Source organism: Phyllopteryx taeniolatus, chromosome 13 (assembly GCF_024500385.1).
Source record: "Phyllopteryx taeniolatus isolate TA_2022b chromosome 13, UOR_Ptae_1.2, whole genome shotgun sequence".
NCBI lineage: Eukaryota > Metazoa > Chordata > Actinopteri > Syngnathiformes > Syngnathidae > Phyllopteryx > Phyllopteryx taeniolatus.
This window is the reverse complement of record NC_084514.1, coordinates 1886153-1912565: the sequence shown is the minus strand read 5'-3', so window position 1 is coordinate 1912565 and position 26413 is coordinate 1886153. Positions and strand designations below refer to the sequence as shown.

At 42.5% G+C, this 26413-nt stretch overlaps 1 protein-coding gene across 3 annotated transcripts in view; it reads right to left on the bottom strand.

Annotated features, from left to right (window-relative positions):
- impg1b (interphotoreceptor matrix proteoglycan 1b) overlaps positions 1–25348 on the bottom strand; it is a 32240-nt gene extending 6892 nt beyond the window's left edge. For 2 of the 3 annotated variants that reach the window (XM_061795653.1, XM_061795655.1), the window contains exons 1-14: positions 24799–25348; positions 17838–18056; positions 16402–16568; positions 15580–15608; positions 15153–15187; positions 15009–15055; positions 14787–14936; positions 12796–12854; positions 12171–12355; positions 11711–12091; positions 10128–11641; positions 9150–9239; positions 4244–4463; positions 416–626 (exon numbers count right to left, since the gene is read on the bottom strand). In XM_061795653.1, the coding sequence (XP_061651637.1) occupies positions 416–626; positions 4244–4463; positions 9150–9239; positions 10128–11641; positions 11711–12091; positions 12171–12355; positions 12796–12854; positions 14787–14936; positions 15009–15055; positions 15153–15187; positions 15580–15608; positions 16402–16568; positions 17838–18056; positions 24799–24868 (3377 nt within the window). In that variant the 5' untranslated portion in view covers positions 24869–25348. The remainder of the gene's footprint in view (positions 1–415; positions 627–4243; positions 4464–9149; positions 9240–10127; positions 11642–11710; positions 12092–12170; positions 12356–12795; positions 12855–14786; positions 14937–15008; positions 15056–15152; positions 15188–15579; positions 15609–16401; positions 16569–17837; positions 18057–24798) is intronic. The other variant, XM_061795654.1, reaches the window with a different exon arrangement.
- Between the last annotated feature and the right edge of the window lie 1065 nt (positions 25349–26413).

Here is a 26413-nt window from a genome sequence, read left to right as displayed (position 1 = left end):
TGCTTGTATGCACTGCGGTATCCAGGAAAGCAAGTTCTGAGACACGTAATCACAGGCAAGTCAAACATTGCTTGGAAATCTTTGGTTGCTTAAAACGTCATCAAATTTGAATGACGATGTGCACAACAATGTTCATGGTATAGATTGTGCTGCTTTTGGAATGAAAAAAAATCTAAACTGTTTCATCAGGCTCATACTCGTCATTTTACTCGAGATTATGAATACAAGGCTGTCGTAGTTCACCGAACCAGAAGAGGGTCAACCGTACTACCCGCAGCGGATATGACGTCATGGCGCTATCTGCAAAAAGTCCATTGTCTTAGGTGTCAATGTGAGTATAAATAGTTGTGTGTCCATGTTCGTATATATATATGTGCCCTGCGATTAGCTGGTGTTTTTTTTCTGAGTATTGCACCTGCATGTGGCTCCATGGCCTGGAATGATTTCACACAGGCCTCCATTAAGGCAGTAGTCTGGCTGCAGGTCGCATGCGCTCTGACACGGAAGGCCATCCACAGCGCTGTAGCCCGGCTCACATAGACACTCAGCCTCGTTGTTCCAACTGTTCTCCACACAGCGTGAAAACTCATTACAGGCCAGAAACTTGCACGGGTCTGCTTCGTCAGCTGCGGGAAAAAGCAGGAGAGCGACATTAACATGAAGGCGGCGTACATAGTCAGCCAGCCAGCCAAACGCCATCTCTAGGTTCAGAGAAGAAATGAAAGGGCGCTTTGATCGATGAACAGCGAGGCGTCGACTTTTAATAAGATAATACAGTTGGGAGCTCGTGCGTGCAAACAAGATGCATCACATTTATGAGGAGGGGGGACGACTGGGGACTTTGACCTTGTGGCATGACTAACCATACGACTTGAGTCCAGAACTGACTAAACTTCATTAGAGAAGAACAAGTCAAGCTCCGTAAATTGGACATTATTATTCATCACCGCGCCATAGGCTGTGAAGTCAATACAAGAACGTAATGTGTTTTCTCAGTCAAAACACCACACGCCGAGTTGTGAGCACATCTGCCTCACAGTTCTGAGGTTGAAGGTTCTAATCTCAGCTCAGGCCTTCCTGTGTGAAGTTTGCATGTAGTCCATGTGCTTGCGTGGGTTTTCCCCAGGTAGTCCGGCTTCCTCCCACATTACAAAAACCTGCATGTTAGTTTCATCGAAGACTTTTCAGGGGTGTCAAACTCATCTTTGTCACGGGCCACATTGTAGTTATGGTTTCCCTCAAAGGCCCATTATGACTGCGAACCCATATACATTTTTAATAAATACATTTCATCTTGCCTCTTACCCACAATCAGCTGGGATAAGCTCTAGCTCACCCATGACCCGAATGAGGACAAGCACTACAGAAAATAGATGGATCTGGAAATGTGGAAATCACAGTCTGCCATGGCATGGCCAGAAGCATATTTGCATGCTATGCTGTGAGTTAATCATGCACTGAATGACAATGATGCCCTAGCATTGCTATGTGGCTACAAAACGTCCAGTCATGCCTTATCAACGTTGTTTCATTTATTTCTTTATCAATATCAGTTTAATAACAGCTTCTCTCCATTTTCATATGCAAAATTGACATTTTCTGCAAGGTCACAAAGCATCCAGTCATACATTTATATGCCCAATGGACCACATGCACGGAAAAAACATTTCCGGTGGAAAGATTAGGTTGTGTACGAATTTCAAGTGTCTTTTTGTTTCAAGCTACTGAGCTCCATCTGATGGAAAAAATAACCTCATTCTTTAAATGTGTGATAACGTGGGGTTGTGTAGTCTGCACAATATATTCAATTGTTCGGTGCAGGTACTTTTGGAGGCCGAAATGTCATCAGAACGTTTTACCTTTTAAAGACGAGGGGATAGCTCTTCCAGCCAACAGTGTAGTTTGTCGGCCGTTATGTTCAGTGATTTAATTTGGATTTTTATTTTAACACGTTTAACAGTGACCCGGTGCTACAAAAGAGATGAACAGTTAACATTTGCCGAGACAATTTCACCATTGCAACAACAAGAGGAGGTGGTCAAAGCTCCGTCTCCCTTTACCTCTCCCTCCCCGCTCAGTGCTGCTTGGCTCTGGCTAGCCGAGCTGATGCCAGCCGCTTCCCGTCACGAAGCCCCACTCACGAAGGATCGAGAAACTCTTCCGCCGTGAGAGCATTGATCCTACCAGTAGTATATGCTTGTTATCCTTTTGCTATTGGTTGTGTTTTATGTTTTCATAACCCAAATGTTGTTGCAATGACAATTAAGGCTTTTTATTTGTGTTCAATCTTTATTTACAGCACTTTATTACAGCTAAGGTTGTTGTTGTTGTTTTTTAAGTGCCATAGTCCAAAGAAGCCTGATAGGACTGCTTCTTCAGCTTGACGGCATCCCTCACCGCTGGTGTCCACCAACGGGTTCGGGGATTGCCGCCACGACAGGCACCGACTACCTTACGGCCACAGCTCCGGTCGGCCACCCCGCAATAGAGCCGCGGAACATGGTCCACTCGGATTCAATATCCCCCGCCTCCCCCAGGACGTGGGTGAAGTTCTGCCGGAGGTGGGAGTTGAAACTCCTTCTGACAGGGAATCCTGCCAGACGTTCCCAGCAGACCCTCACAATACGTTTGGGCCTGCCACGTCGGACCGGCATCTTCCCCCACCATCGGAGGCAAATCATCACCAGATGGTGATCAGTTGACAGCTCCGCCCCACTCCTCACCCGAGTGTCCAAGACATGCGGCCCAAGTCCAATGACACGACCACAAAGTCGATCATCGAACGGCGACCTAGGGTGTCCTGGTGCCAAGTGCACGTGTGGACACCCTTGTGCTTGAACATGGTGTTCGTTATGGACAATCCGTGGTGAGCACAGAAGTCCAATAACAGAACACCGCTCGGGTTCTGATCGGGGGGGCCGTTCCTCCCAATCACGCCCTTCCAGGTCTCACTCTCATTTCCCACGTGAGCATTGAAGTCCCCCAGCAGAACGATGGAGTCCCCAGCGGGAGCGCTCTCCAGCACCCCCTCTAAGGAAACCAAAAAGGGTGGGTACTCTGAACTGCTGTTTGGTGCATAGGCAGAAATAACAGTCAGGTCCCGTCCCCCCACCCGAAGGCGGAGGGAGGCTACCCTCTCGTCCACCGGGATGAACCCCAACGTACATGCGCTCTCACCGTGGTCAACTCCAGAGTGGAAAAGAGTCCAAACCCTCTCAAGAGCCATGTGTGGAGGCGACCCCGACTATATCTCGTCGGAACTTCTCGACCTCACACACCAGCTTGGTCTCCTTCCATGCCACAGAGGTGACATTCCATGGCCACCGCCAAGCTCACACTGCACCCGATCCCAATGGCTCCATGGTGGTGAGCCCATGGGAAGGGGGATTCACGTTACCCTTTCGGGCTGTGGCCGGCCCGGGCCCCATGGGTGCAGGCCCGGCCTTCAGGCGCTCGCCTTCGAGCCCCACCTTCAGGCCTGGCTCCAGATGGGGGCCCCGGTGACCCGCGTCCGGACAAGGTAAACCTAGATCCATATATTTTGTTCGTCATAGGGGTTTTTGGAGCCCTGCTTTGTCTGGTCCCTCACCTAGGACCCGTTTGCCATGGGTGACCCTACCAGGTGCGTGAAGCCCCAGACAACTTAGCTCCTAGGATCATTGGGACACACAAACCCCTCCACCACGAAAAGGTGACGGCTCAAGGAGAGGGCTGAGGGGACTGCAACTTTTATTTTGGGCTCAAACACCAGGCAATGTGTAGGTCTTGCGGAGTAATTATTTATCATAATTCTTCAAATAGATCGCCATTTTAGGAGCTTCAACTTGCCCAAAAGCTCACCAATTGTTTTTAACTGTGCGTTGCCTGGTAAAAATGGATGCATTTTAAGTGACCCCGAACATGACCTGTGGCACTCACTCAGTAGGGGCCCCTGGGCAGCTAGAAAATGTTGCCCCAGACACCAGTTTGACCGATCGACACAAAATTGGGTGGACATGTCTATCATGCAAATTGCATTCACTTGCAAATGACAGATGATCATAGATTGAAAAACAAGTATGTGACAGGGCCTTAATACATACAAACTATTGCTTTCTCAAGACAGTTCAGCATTAAGATGCAACTGAGTGAAGCTTTTTCTTTTACTTGGAGTTGCACTAGTTTTTGGGGTTGTACTCTTGAAAGGAGAGAGAATACAAAAACAGAGTGTGTAGCAGAGATTCTATCAGCAAGGACATCTCACCTTGTTCTATCTCCAGGGAGCGGCTATCAATCTCGATGTCGAGCCGCTTGGACGCGGCGCTACAGAAGTCTTCGAGCACGCAGTGCACCGCCTCAGTCACGTTGTACGGCACCTCCTTGTCCAGCTTCAGCCTGCTGTTAACCACCACGCTGCCGTTACGGAAGTTGAGGATTTTAAGCTGTTTGAATCCGGTCAGATTGGACTCAAGGTAAGGTAAAAGCTGTAGGATGATGAGGGGGTAAATTAGTTTTACTTGAGTTTGTCCTGACTAAAGTAGAAGCATGATATGATTTTCTTAGCTTTCTATGTGGTTAAAAGCTTGGTTAGTACTGAAGAAAAACTGAATGTGGAAAAAGGGGCTGTGAGGTAAGATCAGAGCAAATAGGAATTGTGTCTTGATCCTGAGAAGACAAGACCCATTCAACATCTACGTCCCCCCCTGAGAAGAAGACCACAGCAACAGGATCTACTGTGAATCGTCTGAAGGTTGAGGTTGGCACTGCATCGTCCGATCCAGAAACAATTTGGGTCACATTTTACAGTGTGCTCGCTATGAATAGTTTGTGATTGAATTTTTAATGCCAGCATGAAATCCCGCCATGATGGCGCTCTGCATAATAAGATCGAGAGGCGAAATTAGGGGTCGTGTTAGTAGCACGGCACAGAACGCGCTAATTGTGTTCACGGAATATAGAGAAGGAGAGGGATCATCCACTTAGCAAAAGACACGCATAACAAGCAAGGCCTCGCATGCAAAGGCAAAAATAAACTAACACACACACACACACTGCAGACCACAAACGTCGCTTTCATTTAAAGGAGCCTCAGTGGCTCGGGCCTGTAGCTGCGATACGAGGGAGCGAAAAAAACAACCTATTAAACTATAGAGACTGATGATGCTGGCAATATTTAGCGGAGGAGGAAGTCAACCGGCTCAAGTACTGCCCCCGCATTAATGGGAATTGATCGCACTCCCACTCCCCAGCCGCTTCATGTGGGGCTGCAGATGAAGGCAAACACCAAGAGGGAGGAGATTCGACCTTAGCTGGACGGGCTGTGGAACGGGATATAAGGCCCTTAAGTCGCTCACCTATGATGGGGTTACTTCACATCTTGCCGGCCGACACGTTAGTGACAGCCACTTCCCTGCAGCTAATAGTCTCCGGCAGGAATGGCGATGATGTTATCCGCCATTCCCAACCATTCGTCTCCGAGCGCCAATGTAAAAATGATCCGTGAACAATGGATTAGAGAGCAATCATTGCCTCTGCAGCCTCACGTGCGTAAGATCGAAGTGGTCGTTTTATCGCAAAACCCCACTACAGGCGCATGGCCATCTAGTCAGGAGAAACTACTACTGCTTGTATCTACTGGTTCCCAGTGAAACATCTCTTCTCTGTTGTCACAAGGCCAAACGTCCCAACGAATAGGAACCTGCTATTCAAAAATTGCATCATTGTCCATGAGTCATTCCAACCTCCATGTCCAGTTTTTAGTGGTTGCTTCACAAACCAGTAGGTACGGGAGTACAGTAATGGAGGAGTTCAAAAAAATGTATACAGATCTATACATGTCAAACTGGGTGTGCAGCATCACTAATGGGGGTCTGGCAAAACCATTTAAATGGGCTGTTTTATGTCACATTCAAATGTTTCCTTCTTTTTTCCAAATAGCCCACTTAAAGGACTAGTCTAAGGGGCTATTACTGATTAAAGACAGTAAATACTTACCATCTCAATCGTCTGACCACATTATGGTTTGTACTTCCAGTAAGCAAGGAATGATGAGGAGAACTGCACAAACCTTTGTTTGGGCAACCATTAAAGATTGGAGATGGAGAGGCATTTTTTTTTCACATTTGTTCATGAATTCTTATCATTTCCTTTGACAATTGGATAATATGATGTCAGACATTCAGGAATGGCATTGCTTCTCTGTTTCAAAATAAATCAACATTGTCAACAAGATCAGTTCATTTCAGAGAGAAACTAAGAGTAAACCGACAGTGTTTTGAGAAGTAATCAGCTGCAAGGCCTAAAGGCTCACCTCAGACTGAAAAACGACTTCGATTACATGCGTTATTTCTGCTCCTTTGCATTCGCACACCTTGACAAAATGGTAAGCCCCTCAAACCATGGAGCCTCTAAAGTCCAATACACCTGAGGTCATACAATTCAAAATTCGGTTGAATTCTTGGGGAGAAAGAAAAGCTTTAAATCATCATAAAATTTAAGTTTTTACAGCCTTTTTACACATGTATTAGAAGTAAGACTATGAAGAAGTGAAATGCATTAAGCAATGCCACTCCCTTCAACATTATGCCTTCATAATTCGGAGTTTTATTGTTTTTATATTTTGCTAAGAACAGTGGCTATGAACAGTTTTACCTCTTAGATTAACGTCTCTACACTTGTTTGACAAGAACATTAAACAGTGAGATGTTTGAAAGGGTGTGATTCATACTTGTATTATGTCTTCATTATTAATCATTTAAGAGTGTTTTGTTGTTGTTTTTACATTAAGCTGCAGTTAACTTCTTTTTACATGTATGACAGTTGAGAATGTCAAAAAGTGAGATTCGTAAGGAAACTCACCATCCCATCATGCCTTCGTCAATAAAGACTCTACTTTCATTTGCTATCATACTTGAACATGACAGAAAGGAGTCACAAAAATGATTTTGCATAAGCCTTCCTTAACTTGTATGAGTCAATGACGCATCTTTACAGTTACCGAGTAGTATTGTTACCCAATCCGAACAAATCGGATTGTGTGGCCCTCGGAGGTTTACGCTCTCTGGTAGTGCTGATTACTATAGATATAAAGTCCTGTATGTTCTCCCACAAGAGTGACTCAACAAATGCTCCACCAGCCAAAAGCCTCAACCAGTAACAATTGTTCACCTTTATTTACATTAGAACTTACATCATGTTTGTCTTCATATCTAAACAAGCACTCATGGGGTAGAGTGTGCCAACATGCATGCAGATGTCCACACATGGCACAAAAGCAGCTTGTAATGTGTGTGTGTGTGTGTGTGTGTGTGTACACAGTATGCGTGTAGGGCAGGAACTGACCTGAATAACAGAAAGCTTCTTAGCATGCACAAATGACAAACCTCCACAATGACTAAGGCAAGCCAAGGTCTCATGATTCAGACTACAGCGCGTGGGCCGGTTTGCAACCCCAAACACCAACAAGCAACACACCTTTAGCACCCCAAAACATATAAAGGATGGGAACCCTCACTCCTAATGGTTATTATAATAACCATCATAATAATAATAATAGTACTAAATCTCAAGCACCAATTTCTTTTCTATAACAAATATTCAATATTAATAATGTATTTCTACTAATAGTGGCATTACTCAACTACAGATGGAGATGCAGATCTATGTCATGGAGTTTTAAAATGTATATTATAGAAAAATATGCTATTTAAGGAAATATGGTTGTAATGGCGGCACGGTGAGCGACTGGTTAGCACATCTGCATCATAGTTGTAAGGACCGTGGTTCAAATCCCGGCCCCGCCTGTGTGGAGTTTGCATGTTCTCCCCGTGCCTGGGTGGGTTTTCTCCGGGCACTCCGATTTCCTCCCACATACCAAAAACATCTATTAATTGAAGACTCTAAATTGTTATTTAAATAAAGTGTGAATGTGAGTGCGAATGGTTGCTTGTTTATATGTGCCCTGCGATTGGCTGGCAACCAGATCAGGGTGTACCCCGCCTCTCTCGCCCGAAGATAGCTGGGATAGGCTCCAGCACGCCCGTGACCCTTGTGAGGATAAGCGGAACGGAAGATGAATGAATGAATGAATGGTAGTAATGTCTGACTTACTCCAAATGGCGGACAAGCAGTGCTGTATTTTGGCCATCTTTTGAAAATGGTTATGGTCTTAGGAATAGGAATAAAACCATTTATTAATAAAAAGATTACGTTTTTGCACTGAATGCACAAAATTGACATTATTGGAATTACAGTGCATTACTATTTGTACAAAATACTACTAATCTGTCGCAAGAACATGACTCCTTATTATTAATAAGGCCCCAACACATCAATGTTATGGTACACTGGAACAAATCTGAGCACGTTTCACTCCACCCCCTGCAAAAACTAAAATAAATCAATCATACTGTACTGCATTACAGTGAAATTCAACTGCAAAAAAAATAGCTTTATTTCAAATAAGATATTGGGCCATAGCAATTTAAGTCTAAATTCTGCTCATTTGATCTCCCAGATTGATGAAACATAGATTTTTAGCCTATGTTTAGGCTAAAAAGCCGGCATAGCAAGTTAAATTCATTTGTATTGATGTATACATACGGTTTTAAAAATGCATGATCTGTAGAGATTATTAGCCTCAATACTCTTTTTAAAAGTTTATTTTGTAACATAAATTTTGTGATTATTTCTCATTATTTTGTCTTGCAACAAAATGTGTGCTGCCCCCTATTTGGTTTGGAGCTTGAATGAAAATTTGCGAATTATGAAAAATCAGCATCCTTTCACATTTCTGGTTCATTCTCATTTGTACACAGGTTAAAAATCACCATGTAGCATGCCAAATAATGAGGATTAGAGATGATTTTGATTAAAACATATATACATATATTTATATTACATATAACAGAGACCGTTGATCAAACATGTTTCTATATGCTGAAGACAGAATTAAGGCAAAAAAAAGAAAAAGAAAAACACCAACACACTCGGGACGAACCAAAGCTTGATTTAAAAAAAAAATGTCAGCAGCTACAGTGATGTCTACGGTGAAAAGTGTGTTAGTGTGCCTTCAATTTGTCATACTGAGTTAGGAAAGGTGTGTTAGGTAGAAAGGTTTGCGCTCTCTCTGAGACGTCACACATGTGAGTTCCAATATGGAAGAAAAATACCGGTATGGAGGCTAAAGTCGTCTGTCTCCTAGGCCCAGATTTACTGGATGCTCCAGGATTTGGCAGCTTTCTAGGCCCAGAATGTTGAGTCTGAGTGAAACACAATTATATGAAGACCTTGTTCATTCCAACACTTGACTTGAACTAAGTAATCGTTTGACCTTAAAATAAGACTTATTAAGTCATTTGGGCTGAAACGCTGGCTTGTAATGAGATGACAAGACCGAACCAACCCCAAGTCATCTGCGGTAGAAGTCTAAAATATTTTGAACCAGCCAGGACACTGCTCCTATTGTGTTAGCGCTAGTGTCGGTGCTAACGTCACTGTCATGAGTTGTGGCGGTACTTTGATATGCATGCTAACATGATCACACAATGTTTATGTAAGTTTTGTTAGTGTTTAGCATGTACATTCATTTGCTTGGCTTCTTTAGTTTCTTTCAGCTCTGGACTGGGTCTTTGTCAGCAAATAAATGATTGCCACAGTCAATTTGCATTTCAACACCGTAGAAAAAGTAGGTGTACTTGACAACTGTAGGGGCAGCCACGAAGTAAAAAGACAAAATGAAAACAAACAAGTTTCTTATTGAGTTTTGTGCCTTTTCTCCTACTGTAAATCACTGTTACGGTCCAGTGCTCAATAGTTATACAATTTGGTGGCAACAGCACACTATTAGGAATTTGGCCATTGCTTAACACCATATCATACTTTGCAACTTTTATGAAAGAAATCTACAGTATATATATATATATAATTTGAGGAAAAAAATGAAATGTCTTACGATATGTTTGGTTCGATTGGCAGCTGTGAGGATAAGGCTTGCTACAAAGTGCATCCTCACAAAGTCTATATTAAGCTCCAATGACCTCGTCAAATAGTAAATAAACATTTTCATCACACTGATGTGTTCATAAAAGAAAGTACCAAAAGGTAGTATGCATCAATATTACATCCAGCACAAAAGCTTGTGTACCTACCAGCTCAAGAAAGGTATTCTCCAGTGATCTATATTCTGGGGAGGTCTTGTTGAACAGGTCATCAGAAAACATCATGTTTGTCACCCTCAAGCTAAAGAAAACCACCAACTCTCTGCTCTGCTGCACCGCAGCCATTATGGGAGTGCTGGCTTGTTTTGAGGCTGGGGCAGCTGTGGAACGCTCGTCAGCCTCTGAAGGGTATATAACACTACTGCTTTCCATCTCCAGAGGCTCAGTCAGTTCTGTCCCACCCTGTTTCGGCTCCACATCGTCTTGGATGTTGGAGTTTTCTGAAGGAAGGTCCGCCAAGGCTGGGGTGACACCGTTGTGTCCTCCAGTAGAATCAGCTCCTTCTCCTTCACTGGGGCCTGGGCTGGGGGATTCCCCAGGGCTCTCACTGGATACTTCACTGGTGGCTTCACTGGAGACAATGCTGGGGGTTTCTGTTGGGACTGGGTTGGAGACTTGGATGTGGACCTCGATGGGACCTTCACTTGAGACTTTGCTAGAGACTTCACTAGGAAGTTCAGTGGGGACAATATTGGGGGCTTCACTGGACACTGCGTTGGTGGCTTTACTGTGGTCCTTGCTGGGAGCTTCACTGGTAGCTTTGTTGTGGGTAATGATGGGATCTACCGTGGCGACATTGTTGGAGACTTCGACTTGGGGCCCGCTGTGGGCCTCGCTGAAGACTTCAGTGGGCACATTGCTGGAGGATTCACTGGGGCCTTCACTGGGGACTTCAATGGAGGCTGCACTGGGGACAATGCTGGGGGCTTCCCTGGAGGATTCTGTGGAGACATCACCTGGAGCTTCACTAATTACTTCATCGGGGGCTTCAATGGAGACTTTGTCGTGAACCTCCCTAGGGGTCTCGCCGGAGGCTTCACTGGGGACCTTGGTGCTGAGATCACTAGGAGCTTCACTGGAGACCTTGTTGGGCACATTGCTAGGGACTGCACTGGGGACTTCCATGGGGGATTCACTGGGTACTTCAGTGGAGACTTTGTCATGGACTATGCTGGGGAGCTTGATGAAGGCTTCACTCGGGGCTTCACTGGAGACCTTGTTGGGGACAACACTAGGAACATCACTAGGGTCTTTACTGGAGCTCTTGGTAGGGATGTCGCTGGGAGTTTCACTAAAGACTTCATTAGAAACTTTGTTGGAGGCCTCGCTGGGGGCTTCATTAAGGATTTTGCTGAGTACTTCAATAGAAACTTCATTGGGAGAGTTGCTGTTGGCTCCACTGGAGACTTCGGTTGGGGCGTTGGTGGAGGCAATGCTTGATAATTCATTTGTGACTTCTATGGGAGAATCGCCTTTGTCTGCAGGTGACGATATAGGCTGCATGTCGAGCTCTGGTTCCATGCCTATAATTGCATCCTCATGAAACAGCAATGCAGATTCTGTGCCAGAGAGGTGAGCTTCATCAATGATCACTATTTCAGAATGGGAGTCTGGTGGTGACGAGGTTAAGTAATCATTCTCTCCTGTGTCTGCCCCTTCAGATTCTAGCAAAAGGAAAAATAGACTTTAATTTAGTGTTTACCCTAAGAGAAATTATTAATTTAAAGGCTTACCTCCACTGTTAATTTCCAATGGACCTGTGTCCTTCACCGCCACCTCTTGTTCCTGCTCTAGGATAGCTTCTGGTGCTGGAGTTGGAGTGGGTACATCACTCATCTCCCCTGAAGGATCACCTGCAGACGCCTCCTCCACTGCTGCTGCCACTGGCGCCTCATTGAGGGCTGTGGGTGCAGAGGTGGATTCTGGGAGGGCGGTCAGTTCGGAAGGCACAGCGGTGTGTACTTGAGGTTGGATTTTGGTACTTTCAAAGGTATTTTCGGTTGCTGCTACTGTGGGGAAGAACTTTAAGGTGCTGTCCTCTTCCATGACCTTGATGACATCCCCGCTCCCAGTGGTGTACATGCTGAGCTCTGCATCTGGGTAAGCTGTTGTTACTGAGAAGAAACACATAAAAAAATAGATTCAACTTTTTCTTCAGCAGCTCTGCTTGAACAATGTGAAAATTGTGCTCACCAGCTTGAAAGGTTAGATTCTGGATGTCCAGCAGAAGCGATGGCTCTTTTTGGAAAGCTTTCACTATCATGTGCCTCAGTTTAGGGACATTCATATTCGTCTGCCCGTCTGGAGTCTCTGGGTCATCACTGAGCTCAGTGTCTCCATCAAAGACCGCAGCATAGTGCACAATCACATCCTCTGAGCTGATGCACACAACGAGTCACAAAGCCACAAACTTCATACAAAAAAGAGCATGTATGAATGGATGTTTTAAGTTTTTTTGTTTGTTTGTTGTTGTTTTTTTACAGTAGCAGTAGCAGTTGCCTCTTGGAAAAGTAATTTTGTTACTGAGAAGAACTCCGCCTGTGTTGAGTTTGCATGTTCTGTATGTTCCACACATTGAGATCTGACAATAAATTGCTCCAATACATACCATACCATACCATACCACGGTGACAGACTGTTTTGGGATAATGGGCTACATTGACAATTCAACAAACCCCTACGAAGTGTATTTCGGGAACAAATATCATACTGTATGCGTGCACCAATTCTGTTATATTCACTGTGTTTTTGTACTAATCATTAACTACAATGCAAGCTTGATACTATTTAACTTTTAATAAAACCACGATAAACTCACCTGAATCCCAACATGCGAATTTCTTTGAATCCTGGAATTTTTTTAAGCGCATGAAGCATCTACCAAAAGAAGAAGAGGCATAAACTCAAATACAATCCAACTAGATATGTTTTAAAAAGTTTCTCCATACTATTGTTTTCATAAATTTAAAACTTAATCAGCGGCACAGTGGACGAGTCGTCCACTGTGCCGCAGATGCCTCACTGTTCTAAGGACTGGGGTTCAATCCCCGGCCCTGCCTGTGTGGAGTTTGCATGTTCTCCCCGTGTCTGAGTGGGTTTTCTCCGGGCACTCCGGTTTCCTCCCGCAGCCCCAAAACATGCATGGTAGGTTAATTGAAGACTCCTAATTGCCCGTAGGTGTGACTGTCAGTGCGAATGGTTGTTTGTTTATATGTGCCCTGCGATTGGCTGGAGACCAGTTTAGGGTGTACCCGGCCTCCTGCTCGATGACAGCTGGGATAGGCTCCAGCACTCCGGTGACCCTTGTCAGGATAAGCGGCTCAGAAAATGGATGGATGGATGGATGGATAAAACTTAATCATGTTTAATCTGACTAACTGATCCTATATCTTGGATAGATTTAACTTTCCATCAGTAATTGCACGTCTTACTCAGCCTCAGTTACTCACAGTGTCCATACCCCTTGGACATTTCATATGGACTCTGATACTGATGATCCACAGATTTCCAGCTCCACGAAAATCATAACTCCTAATATCTGTCCCCCCTTGATTTTCCCCACAACTAAACAATCATCCATTTTCTAATGTGCTTGTAGTCATTAGGGTCGCGGGTAACGGAAGTGTTTCCCATCTGACTATGGGCGAGAGGTGGGGTACACCCTGGACTGGTCGCCAGTCAATTGCTGGGCACAACTAATAACAGCTAGCGTTCACTTCCAGCCATTAAACAAGGTGCTGATGCTGACACAAAATCTGGATTATGCCCACTAATCCTCATGGATGGGTTAAATAATGACAACTAATTTTACTGTCCCTATGACAAATAAAGTACCTAACTGAATTGTCGTACCGTCAAATCCCAGAACACATTAAAAGCATCTTCCAACATATTCATTCGCTCTTTGTACAGCACAGACTCATATAAGCTTGTGCCCCAATACCTCAAGGAGTTCCTCCAATGTGACAGCCCAACACACCACCATCTGATATAAACCTTCTGACCCCTATCACTGGGACCAAACACAACAAGTCAGGGATGACATTGCCTTTGACATTGCTGCCCCAACCCTCTGGAACTCCAATCAAGACAACATCTCCAGCTCTAAATCACGCCACTGATTTAAAACCCAATTAAAAACACTTCTTTGCAGAAATGCCGATAATCCTACTCCCCCTAACCCCCCCCCCCCCCCCCCCCCCCCCCCCCCCACAAAATCTGAACTCCCAGCATGGAACTATCACTACCGTGTCAGTGCCTCTAATTGATTGCTTCCATTTCCATAGCAACGCTGGGCTTGCCAAGAGATGTGTGGCCCAAATACATCAATGAGTTTACAGTCCACCTGAAGCGCTGCACTGCCAAAGGCTAAAAATCTGAGTTGATAGGGTATTAAATCATGTCAAAGATGGTATCCTTCGCTCACCAGTGAGAGTATCAGGTGACACTGGAGTACTTATTCACATAATTAGCCCGACACCTAACCTTCTGGCTTGCAAGCCACAGGACCACCTGTGGACATAGATTCATGAATGTGTTTGGGCCAAGAGTAAAGTGGACACACTCAGCCATCCCGTTGTGGCTGTAAGGGAAAATAGCTACTTGGTTTCAGTCCAGGTCATACAGTAGCTACGGTCTACAAAGCAAGGCCAATATAGCCTGAAGATCAAGTGACATTTATTTAGGTCAGACTGCAACTGTTTGATAGTTTGGACAATTCTATGCTTCTTGCAAGAATCTAACTTATCCAAATAGTTTAATAGGTAGACTAAAGTTTTCAAAATCTGTGGATCCCTCATGACGTCGTACCTTTTCGGTTATTTCTCCAGTGATGTCATCAGCATCAGCTGCCTGGGGGTCATGCATCAGCTCGATGTATGATGGCTCCACAATGGTGGCATTGAACTCCACAATGTACTCCCCGTAGTTGTCTTTTATCAAGTTTGGCTCCTCTTTTATCTGGCAAAGAGGAAGTTGTTATTCAGAGAAACTGTTTTCATTTCAAAAATAAAGCTGAAATTGTTTTAATACCATATCATCTTCTGTTGGACTGAGCATAACCGCTGGGGTCCAGGTACCTGAGACCAAATTAAATATGCAAGTTAACATACAGTTAGTCAACCAATGTTAAAAACACCTATTGGTAAGTCATCAGCTCACTTCTTTTTAACTCACATTCCACTCCCGGTTCTGGTGTTTCCATTACCACACTGGTGAAACGACGAGATAATAGTCATTAGAACATGAACATTTTACAAAAGCAAAATATTAAGCAAAACTTAATTATAATATCACCACATGCTTCCCATTTTTTTTTAAATAAGACATCTTACTCCATAGTGTACAACAATAGTTTGGATGTTAATTTTTTTATTATTTAATAAGTATTGAAATGTATGGGTTAAGGGATAAAACATTTGATGACACAACCAACAAGATACAGTACATGTATTCTTATAACATCAGAGAAACTGTACTTTAAAAAAAATAAATGCATCAGTCTTACTTGGTCAATGTACATACCGAAACATAAAAGTAACCTTAAATAAATGACAACAAACACAAACAAAAAAGGTACTTAAGAAGATGAACATGCACGTACCCTTCAAGTTCAGCCTGCTCGGCCACTCTCTGAAAGACAAACAAACGTTTGATCACTGATTCTCAAAGTGTGGTGTGTGTACCACTAATGGTGTGCAAGCTCCCTGTAGGGGTACATGAGAAAATCACCCCTTAAGTGCAGTTCATTTGTACTTCACATTTAAGTTCAACACATTTGCAATTCATTAGGATCTAATAGAACATTTCAAAAATAATTGTAACAGGCATAGTTTTTATTTTTCTTTTGTTTTATTTGTTTTTATCCAAAAAAACAAGGAAAAATAAAATGCATGTCAGTTTAGCAAGAGATTTTGGACATTTCCAACTTTGTGGGAACAGTTTGGAGATGGCCCCTTCCTGTTCCAACATGACTGTGCATCAGTGCACAAATCAAGGTTCATAAAGACACGGATGAGAGAATTTGATGTGCCATTTCTTGACTTGGCATGCACAATCCTGACCTCAACCCTATTCAACACTTTTGGATGAGTTAGAGCGGAGACTGAAAACCAGGCCTTCTCGTCCAACATCGGTGCGTAATCTTACAAATATCGTTCCTGGAAAAATGGTCATAGATTCCAATAAACTCACTCCTAAACGTTGAAAGCCTTCTCACAAGAGTTTAATATGTTATAGCTGCAAAGTGTGGACTGATGTCATATTAAATCCTATGGATTAAGAATGGGATATCACCTAAATTCATATGCGAGTCAAGGCAGGTGAGCAATTACTTTTGGCAAAATTGTGTATTAATGAAAAATGTGACTGTAGAGTATTAACTTTTTTTTTTCTTTTACAGTAAGTAAAGTAAAGTAGCACTCACTCGGGCCACCATGTCCAGATGCTCCTGAGAACTACTGAAATTCTGAGCCAGGTCGTCCATACAGAGGTTTTCATGTTGGCAGGTGTAAACCCACGATCGGTACTCCTCTGTCTTTGGTACTCTGTCCAAGAAGATACGAAAGGCCTCCCAAATGGCTTCCTGACAAACTGAAAAAAAAGGCCAGACATATTCTGGTGAAAATTTGTGGGGCGGGCAGAAGGGGACCATTTTCGGACAATTGACCGATTAGGAGCACTCTTGCAAGGACAATTGGGTAAATAAGATTGCAAGGTGCCACTTCAATCCTAAAATAACTGAATGCTATAAGAAACTAAAAAGCTGATTTAAAACAAATAATATTTTTTGCGGACGTGCACACTTACATAACATATTTTTTTGGATACTTCTAAAGGAATTGTTGCCCATAAGACCATGGTTTATTTTTAACTTGATTGCACAGGTCTATTTTCCAACCTTTATTGACATTCAGTATCAATTGTAAATGTGTGATTATGAAATAATCTCTTATCTTCTTACAGTTTTCTTCATGAGAAAATTGTAGCACCGAAACATTATGTGCAATATGCACACATTTTATGAGAAAATGGAGAATTAATTACTTTGGATTAATTATTGCATTCTGATCATTATTCATATATTCATTAATGTAATTATACATCTGTAAATCCACAGAACAGACTGGAACTCCTCCTAATAGTGCTTGAGCATAACTCCAAACAAAATATAATAATATAAATAAAATACTAAAAGTAGTTGGTCCAATTCTATGAAGGTCAACTTCTTCATGTTTTTAATTTGCCGCATTTGCATATCTTTATCAACATAAATATCCCAAACACGATGGAGTCTTTTTGTGCCTGCATGGTCCAAATTGTCCAACACCATCTTTATTCTCTGGCAAATTAATTTCTGCATGCAGCAATAATGGCCACAACACCAAAGTCATCTTTCTTCTTTTTTTAGTACAGCACTTGCAGCTGTTTGTATGGGAACGTTGACGGGCGGAATGTACAAATATGCGTTGGGATCAGACAGGCACGACACAGAAGCTGACAATCTGTATTCTTCTTAAATATAAGATTTGTTTTTTTTCAAGATTTTGGTGAAAAGTGCGAGCACATCTAGACAAAAACGACTCAACTAAAAGACAAGGCTGACTTGTGGCAGCAACCTTCTTGAAGCAAAACAAGAACACACAGGGCAGGGACACAGCTCGGTAGGGCAATCTGCAAGATGATTGGTTATTCAAAGGTTTTCGAAAGATCAATAGGTGAAAGGCAACACTGACCAAAAGGAAAACAACACCAATTTGCACAATCAATCTTAATGACAACTATAATGTTCAAAATAAATACATGAAATAAAATGAAAAAGAATAAATTAATTATTCCCCCCCAAAAAATGACCACATATACCTCGGAGCTTGTAGTACGCTCGATGGCTGTCGATGACAGCTTTCACGGACTCCTGGGGGCATACTTTGACACCGGTCATGAGAATGGTCGACCTCTTCCTCCGATGTCCATCCTCGCTGGCTCTTACTTTGTGACTGTTGTATTTAGTTGTTCTAGAGGCTTCTAAAAAGTGCCGGTACCTCACATCCCTGAGTCCGGAAATACCATGATCCTGGATGTCTGCAAGGAGGAGGGACAGAAATATTTGTAATTCTATAATACATATCATTTATGTAGCACTTTTTACCAGTAGCATACAAAGGGGTGGGGGGACGGTGCAGTGGTCCCGGGCATGCTCCCACCCAGGGGTGGGAGCATCCAAATGTGGTTTGGTGGGCAACAACAGACGTCCCCCTATACATTTTCCCAAACGTTGTTAAGAGGTGCCCAAATAGACAAAGAATTTTGAGGTTGGAAGAGTTCCATCTGGAACCCCCCCAACCCCACAACCCCCCAATTGAAAAAGCTGTAAAACTTCCAGCCATTAAGTGCATTCAAGCCATCATGCCATCAGCCGTGCTGTCCTGTGTGACCACACACTTTACCGCCACTGACCACCTTGCATGGTCTCTTACTGTGGAGACCATCATTGGCTGGTCCAATTGTCAGTCACTCAAGGCAGCACTAGTTATTGGTTAGCTATGTCATTCGCTCTTCATTGACCAGTCTACTGTACACTTCACTCAGTATTTTATCAGTCTGAATACGAATGCTTTTTCGCTTCCTGTACTTGATTACCTGATTGTTCTGCCCCTCAACATCCCGTCACTGAGATCAAGATGGTGAGTCATTTTTAGTTTTTCTCTGTTAACTGTTACTTAAACACAGGTAATCATTGTTATAAAGCCACTATGGCTTTTTTTCCTACGTAGACTGAAGGAACGCAATCTGAATCGTCATATTTTGCAAAGCTTATTGATGCGTAATTGAGAGCATCCTGTCTAGCTCAATCATCGTGTGGTTTGGTAGCTGCACTGTAAATGAAGAAATCCCTTGACAGAGTTGTGCTCCTCGCACGCAGAGCGTCCGGCATCGATCTGCCCGAACTGAATGATACATACTGTGCCAGGCTTTGGTCTCACGCCTTAAGTATCGTAAATAACCCTACAGGTTTTCCTGCTGGCAGCCTTTTTGTTCTTCTCCCTTCAGGTAAACGTTCCCGTTCTATTAAATGCTCCACCTCTCGTTTCTTCCACTGTGTCGTGCGCAGCCACAACAACTCACAATGAAATACAAATGATGTGTCTATTGTCTGGCACTTTATCTTGCAGGTGTTGTAAGCCTGAGAATACATTTTTTTCTCTTTGATAATTTATTCTGTACGGTAATGTATCCTTCTGTAAGGCGATTATTAGCCTTTTCCACAAGCGGCCATGTTTTATTGCTGCTCTTGTGCGTTCTATTTTGTTTATGACTGTCTTCCAATGCGGTGCTTCCACAAATGACAAATAAAACAAAAATCTGATTCTGATTCCAAATGTTTCTTTTGTCCCCACATTCATCAGCATTTCTTCAACACGTTATTGCGTGGTCTTTGACAGAACTAATTGTCAATCCCAAGCAACAATAGGCATGTGTCATTAACGCTTCGTTGGCCAAGTTACTAACATTATGCTGACAAGGATACAAATTAAGATGTCTTGAGGCCGCACCTTCAATAGCAGTTCTACAACACAATTCTTGTCATCAGCTGCTGTAATTGTCAGTCATTACAGTACAGTAGTACTTCTTCGCTGGCCAGAAACATGTCAATCATTATGATGAATGTCAAATGTCACTGGAATAACCTGTCGACAGCATACGGCTGAATTACATCACAACAAGTGCCCAAGAGAGATTATGAAGATCAACACATATGAAGCATAACACCAACATGTGGGCACGGACGAGGTGCGACACGTGCCCACGTACAGTAGACGCCAGCTCGCACGGCGAGTACGAGCAGAAGCTAATTCGCCACTGTTACACAAGCCAGTGCACAAGTCGTCGGTATTGCACCCGAGCTGTTTGAGAAGAAAAGCCTTCATTGTGATGCCAGGTGGCCTCAGAGTGATCCTTAAGACAATAAGCCAGGATTTATGAGCCCCCAAACACAGACAGGAAGTCATCAGACCCAAATAACAAACGGGCCTCCTATGGATTATCAAACAAGCTTGCAGAAAACGGAAGATTTTTGTGTTGTTGTTCTTTGTTGTTTTGGAGGAGGAAAATAAAACGAGAGATCAATTGTGCAACGTGATCCTCTTTAGAATCTGGCAAGCGAGATGGACGCATGCACGCTCATGTGCAGACAGTGGACAAACAGTGCGGAGCACAGAGCACTCAGATTGTGTTGTGCAAACGTCTGAGATGAACACTAGCTTTGTTGTTTTAATGGCCTTCTACACAGAATTCACTTTGACATTAGACTGGACGCAGCTCTAGGAAACATCCGATACAGGATTTAATAAATCCAGCAATACACATTGTAACTTGTGTAAAGTTCAGGTAGATTGTTGTTTTTGTTTTACTATTAACAGCATTTTAAAAAAATCCACTAGCACTATTTTTTTTCTTGTTTTTACACTTCAAAATTTGCAGTGGTTAACTTATTACTCAAAATGTTGCCTATAGGCCTAAAATTAATGAATAGACTTGTTTTAGACTTGTGTGAAAACAACGACCGAAAATGCCTTTACATTTATTATGGTGTGAGAGTTTGACCCTAGAACAGATTAGACAAATTCCTTGTGTGTCTTGTAATATACTTGGCCAGTAAAGCTGATTCTGATTTCAATGTCCATGTTCCCCCCCCCCATTTTTAATAATAGTTATTAACTGTTAAGGATGTGACACCGAGGTACATGAAATGATGGAGCATTAAATTTAAAACTTGAACTTTTTTTTACATTTATATAACATTTGAGAAAATGCAAATATTCCATTAAACATGTCTGTAACGTCTAGTTATTAAAGGCTTTATAGTGGCCGCTGTTTGATGGAATGCATTGTTTTAATTTTTTTTTGTTTGTTTTTTATATTAATATCCAAGTAATTTTTGCCCTTGTTATGACATTTGCCAACATTAAAATGTGACTTTAGAAATTACCTGTGTATTTATTAAAGGCTTTATGATTATTTCCATCATTTTCTAAGGGGCAAATTGTTTATGAATCTGACCTGCAACCTGAGCGGTCAACGGTCAATTTGTTCAGTTGGTATTTTGCCTTCCTCCATCCATTCATTTACCCATTTCCTATTGCGCTTATCCTCATTAGGGTCGCGGTTGAGCTGCCGCGTAGCCAAACAGACTTGACTTTGTGTGAGAGGCGAGGTATACCGTGGACTGGTCTTCATTATGTGTATTTGTTAGACACTAGTTCATTTTGTCATGCAGATTCTTAAGAATATATACAGTACAAATATACAGCAACTACAGTATGTGTAATTTTTGTTTTGGAGTAGATATTTGTTTGTCATTGTTTTCTGATTGCATTCATACAATGGCAATGTTTTCTTTGTACTGTATGTGATCACAGGCTCACAGCACTGCTAAAATATGTAAAAAGATTATTTTTTTTAAACTAAGGCTGCCTAAGGTTTGTGCACAGTTCTGACATGACGTGATGGACACAAGGTCACAAAGATGCTTCTGATTCTGACAATATTTTTCTCACGCATCATTCTGCTAATTCATCGGGTGAAAAGGAAAGCTGATAAAAATGTTCACAATGTGACTTAGAGAGAAAGGATGCTGTGTGGGTGTGTTTTCTCCCTACGTCAGCCTTGAAGATCGACACTCCAAAGCACGTCCTTCAGATTTCCACGTGAATGAGCAGCGGCGTGTCATTGGGAAAGTGAATAGTGCACCTCTGACATGCCGTGTGAGGGAACATTGGCCAATGAATTAAACTTTTGTTGATGCCCATTTTGTCTCTTCATTCAATTCTTTTTTTTATTTTTTCCATGTCTTTGCAGTACATGAGCACGGTGTATTGTATTATTGACGTCCTTGACATCATGTATGAAAGGCAATGGACAATGGTGAGTACATTGCCTTGCACAAACACGCGCTCACAAATCCAAATCAGAAATGGTTCCAAGCCGAGAATTTTCAAAGAATCATTATCAGGGGATGCCAAAGGTCACACTTTTGTGCTTGTTGCAAGGGAGCATTTGTGGGGTTGAATCTGTGGGCTCGGCTACCCTACACAGTAATCACATCAAATTTAATCATGAAGCACTTGAAAAACAGTAGCCTTCTACTAAAACATAAGCATTTTTGTTTTTGTAAGCGGTAGATTTTTATTTTAAAGAAAAAAAAATGTTTTCCCTCATAGTATTACAACTTCTTTTCACAAAATCATGATTTTTTTTTTCTTCCGTTCTGGCTACTTTTTCTTTACATTTTGTTTTCTCCAAAAAGGCTTTTTTTTTTTTTTTTTTTTTTTTTAAAGAAAAAATATCATAATAGATATTATGACATTCAGTGCGGTGTGGTTGTCAGGTGATCGGGGCTTGAATCTCTGTTGGAACATCTCTGTGTGGAGTTCCATTTATTTATTTGTGGCTGCAGTCACAATGGGGAATGTTAGACCCGACCTGCACATTCATTGAATTCGTATTCATTTATATTATATGCCTCAACCCTCACCTCAAGTCAGCTTGGACATGCTCCAGCTCATCCGCAGCCCTAATAAGAACAAAAATTCTAGAAAAATGTAATGAAAAATGATGGATGGATTCTCATCTGGGCTACCAGCTCCAGGCAAAACACGCTAATTTGACGAAGTATTAGCATTAAAGGTGGTCTTGCATGATTATTATTTTTTTTGATAAGACAACCTTCAAATGAGGGTGGTTTTTTGTTGTTATTGTTTTGTTGTGCACATGCTCAGCCACGGGGATGAGAGTGGGGAGGAGGGACGAGAGGCCTTAATGGCGGACGCAGGCACACGAGGCCGCCTGGCGGAGTTACAAGCCAAAAAAGATTAGCGTCCTGTGACGCCGGGAACAGAATGGTTTTTGTTTCCTTTGGCATAATGAGCTCAAGCGGGCAACATCACACCAATCAAGACACTAGATGTTATCACATTTTACTATCTACGCACACAGAGCCACTTGTTTTGTTCATGCAGAATACTTGTGTGCTTCAACCAGCTTTTGTGCTGTAATTAAAAATGTTCTCATTTCATTCCGCAGCGTTGGCCCTTGATCGTGCGAGTAAATACCACTGCCCACAACTTTAGGTACACCTGCAACCTCTCAACACATCAAATATTCTGCCTTTTGCTCAGCATTGATTGGCATTATTTAGTGGATTATTATTGTGATTGTAGTTTGCACTGATGTGCAACTTCACTGCATTATACTATGACATTTCTGATATTTTGCTCCTCCCCTGTAATTAAATAAAAATGTGCACTCCATCTTTTTATATTGACATGTTCTACTTAATTATCATTATTCATTCATTTTTCATATTTTATCTGTTGTTTTTGTTTAACCTGTGCTGGAAAGTTTATGAGTGTTTTCAAAGGCACTTATAATTAAATTGTTTTTATTTCTTTTGTTATTAGCAATCATAAGAATGTTACTTTTACCTAAAAATGTTACTTAAAGATCAAATAAATAAAAAAATATATAGCCACTGCCACTCCCAAGCCCGGATAAAAATGGGTGGGTTGCGTCAGGGAGGGCATTCAACATGAAGTGTAGCTTTTCCATTAAACTTCATTTTCATGGTATTACGTAGATGTTATGCTGTTAGAAATGCATATTGGTCAAGCTCCCACTCTTTTACACGTTAACTCCGAGCAGACAATGTACACGCAAACAGCAAAATATGTGAGCTTGCTGACAATTTTTGGCTAATGTTTGCCTTTAATGGTAGCCTTTCACTTAGCAAATGTGATTCTGTTAGCAAGCTGGCTATGTACTGTTTAAGAATATATTTTGCATTTTGATATCAATTGACATTTCACGATGACAGAGTGGACATGTTAAGCTTGACAACATCAACAATATGATGAAAATTTCCAAACATAAGAGTAAGAGTTTTATTGTGCAATTATACTCTGTTTTAGCCTCAATTGAAAACAAAACGCTGGTCCTGAAGACACTGAAAAGATTAGAGGGTTTTTAAGGGGGAGTTACTCAAAAATGACAGGGTGGACACAGCATTTTCATGTATATAAATGGTATATGATGAAGGGAAAACATGTTCAGAGAATTAGCTTTGTGCTGGTATATTTGAAAATGTTTGGCCACTTAAAATAAAGCCTCAGTGTTTTATTATTTCTACTACATTTTCAGGATAACTGAGTGAGTCTGATGAGGACAACAAAGGCACTTTATCGTTATAGTGCCACAATCCTAAATATGAAAAACAACTCTCGATTCAATGCAGTAAAGTTCTAAACTACTGCAATATACAACCGCAATAAGAACCATATTGCATTGCATAGTAACAAAATAAAATCATTTTTAAATTGTAACGACAGAAATGTATCATATCGCATTACAAGGCTATTCCCCTTATTTTATAGTCATACACCAGTATAATATAATTTTCTTTCCTCACATTTTATCTTTCATTATTAGCATAAACTCTCCATGAACTTTCATGGCTGATTTACAGTTTAGACTGCCTCACAATGACTCACACTTAAATCGAACTTACCAAAGGTAATAAAACTGCAAAATTTAAGGTGGTTTTCGCTATCTTGGCAGGAAAATCCGGATGATCAATTACCAGTCATCCAATGGATCCCACTTCTGACACCATGGGAGATGGAAAACATGAATGTCTATGTAAAGACTGAATGGTTTGATCAACTAGATTCATTAGATTGTGTAGGTACTGAATGTTCGCGCCTTCCTCTGAAAACGATGCAGACTATTTGCCAAAAACGAGCAAACGTAATCTCTGAGGCGGTCTTACCTTGAAATTGACTTGCTTGGAGGCCAAGCAGACACCAAATGAAGAAGAATAGTCCCAATTTGAAAAGCATGGTGGGTTAATTTCCGAGGGGGTAGATCTCCAGGTTGTCTTCTCTTGCAGAGTGTGTATAAGTGTCCTCATTAGTGCCGTTCAAGTTGTTGTCTACGTTTCTGGGTGCCGCGGTCGGATCCCGGTGGACGGGAGATGCGGCCGCATGGATGGACGAGCAGAGGCAACGAAAGGGGGGAAAGAGGAGAGATGGGGTGGGGCACGCTCGGAATCCAGGCTCGAGTTCAGGCCGCTTCCCGTCAGAGCGGCAACAGTGATGAGGTTAAAACAGCAGATTCCGTTTCGGGTCTAATCTCTTTACCTTCTTCTCGCTGCTCGTAATCCGCCACGTGGCCGGCCGGCCTCATCCCGTTAGCCACCTTCTGGACACGAGTGAGCACTGTCAGCTGAGCACACGTTTGGGCCAGTTCCAAACAACCTGCTCAATGGCGCTGCCCACTCCGGCCTGTCCCCTGGTCCTGCTGAGACAAACTGTGGAGCAAAGTAGGACAGAAGGCCTCTATTTATGCACGCACACAATGAGCTTTACTCCCACTCCTTACACAACCAAACGTGTGGCTTGGAAGACCGTGTGAGCTACAAGGTGTTGCATGCTGGAACCTCTGCTGGATGAAGTCCATTTCAAACAGATTCTTGCACTTTCCTACTTGAAGCTAATGCTTATCTCTTTTTGTAGGCTCCTTTCTCTCCACTTTAGGTGTTATTACCATTGCTGTCTTTTCTTATTGCTGTTTTCATCCTTTCTCTGTGCCAGTCCCCTTTAAAACGACATGCTAGCATCTGTTATCGCTAACAGCCACTGGATTGTTCTTATTTGTTGAAGACGTTCAACCTTTAAACCAAAAGGCTTCTTCATTTCCAAATATTTGCTGTGGATTCCCTCTGAGTTATGAATGAATGAATGAATGAATGAATGAATGAATGTCCCCTCTCATAATACCAAAAAGTGGAACCTCCCAGTCTACATGCTTTTATCAGTGTTCAGTGAAATAGATCCATCCATCCATCCGTCATCCCTTTGCGAAACTACTTTTCTTGTCTAGGTGTTCTGTCATGTCACAGGCCAAATGACAGACAACAACATTGTGGAACGTCATCGCTCTCCAGCCACAGTTTTGCTTTTGGTAGAGCGACGCAAACGTGTTGGCGTGCGGCCTCGGCTGTCGTTGGGGCGTATCAGGGCGGGAAGTCTCCGTGTGGCAAGTCTCCGCCCTCATCTCCTGCTGTGAAGAGGATTAGCCGCTCATGTTAGTTGCTAACAAATTGCTGCTGTAAATAAGCCTCTTCAAGAGCAGCCTAATCCGTCCTGGCACTTTTCTGACACACTAATCTCAATTTGGAACCAGCAAGGGCTGATGCGCGTGACACATTGTGAAGCAATATTCAATAGTGTGGCGAGTATGTGTGTGCGCGCGTGCATGACTGTTTGTACGTGCATGTTTTATTATATTAGTTGTAAGTCTGGATGTGTGTGTCTCCCCATTTTCGGAGCTGGAACCCAACCCAGGTGACTATGCTTGAGAAACGAAGTACGCCGTCAACTCGT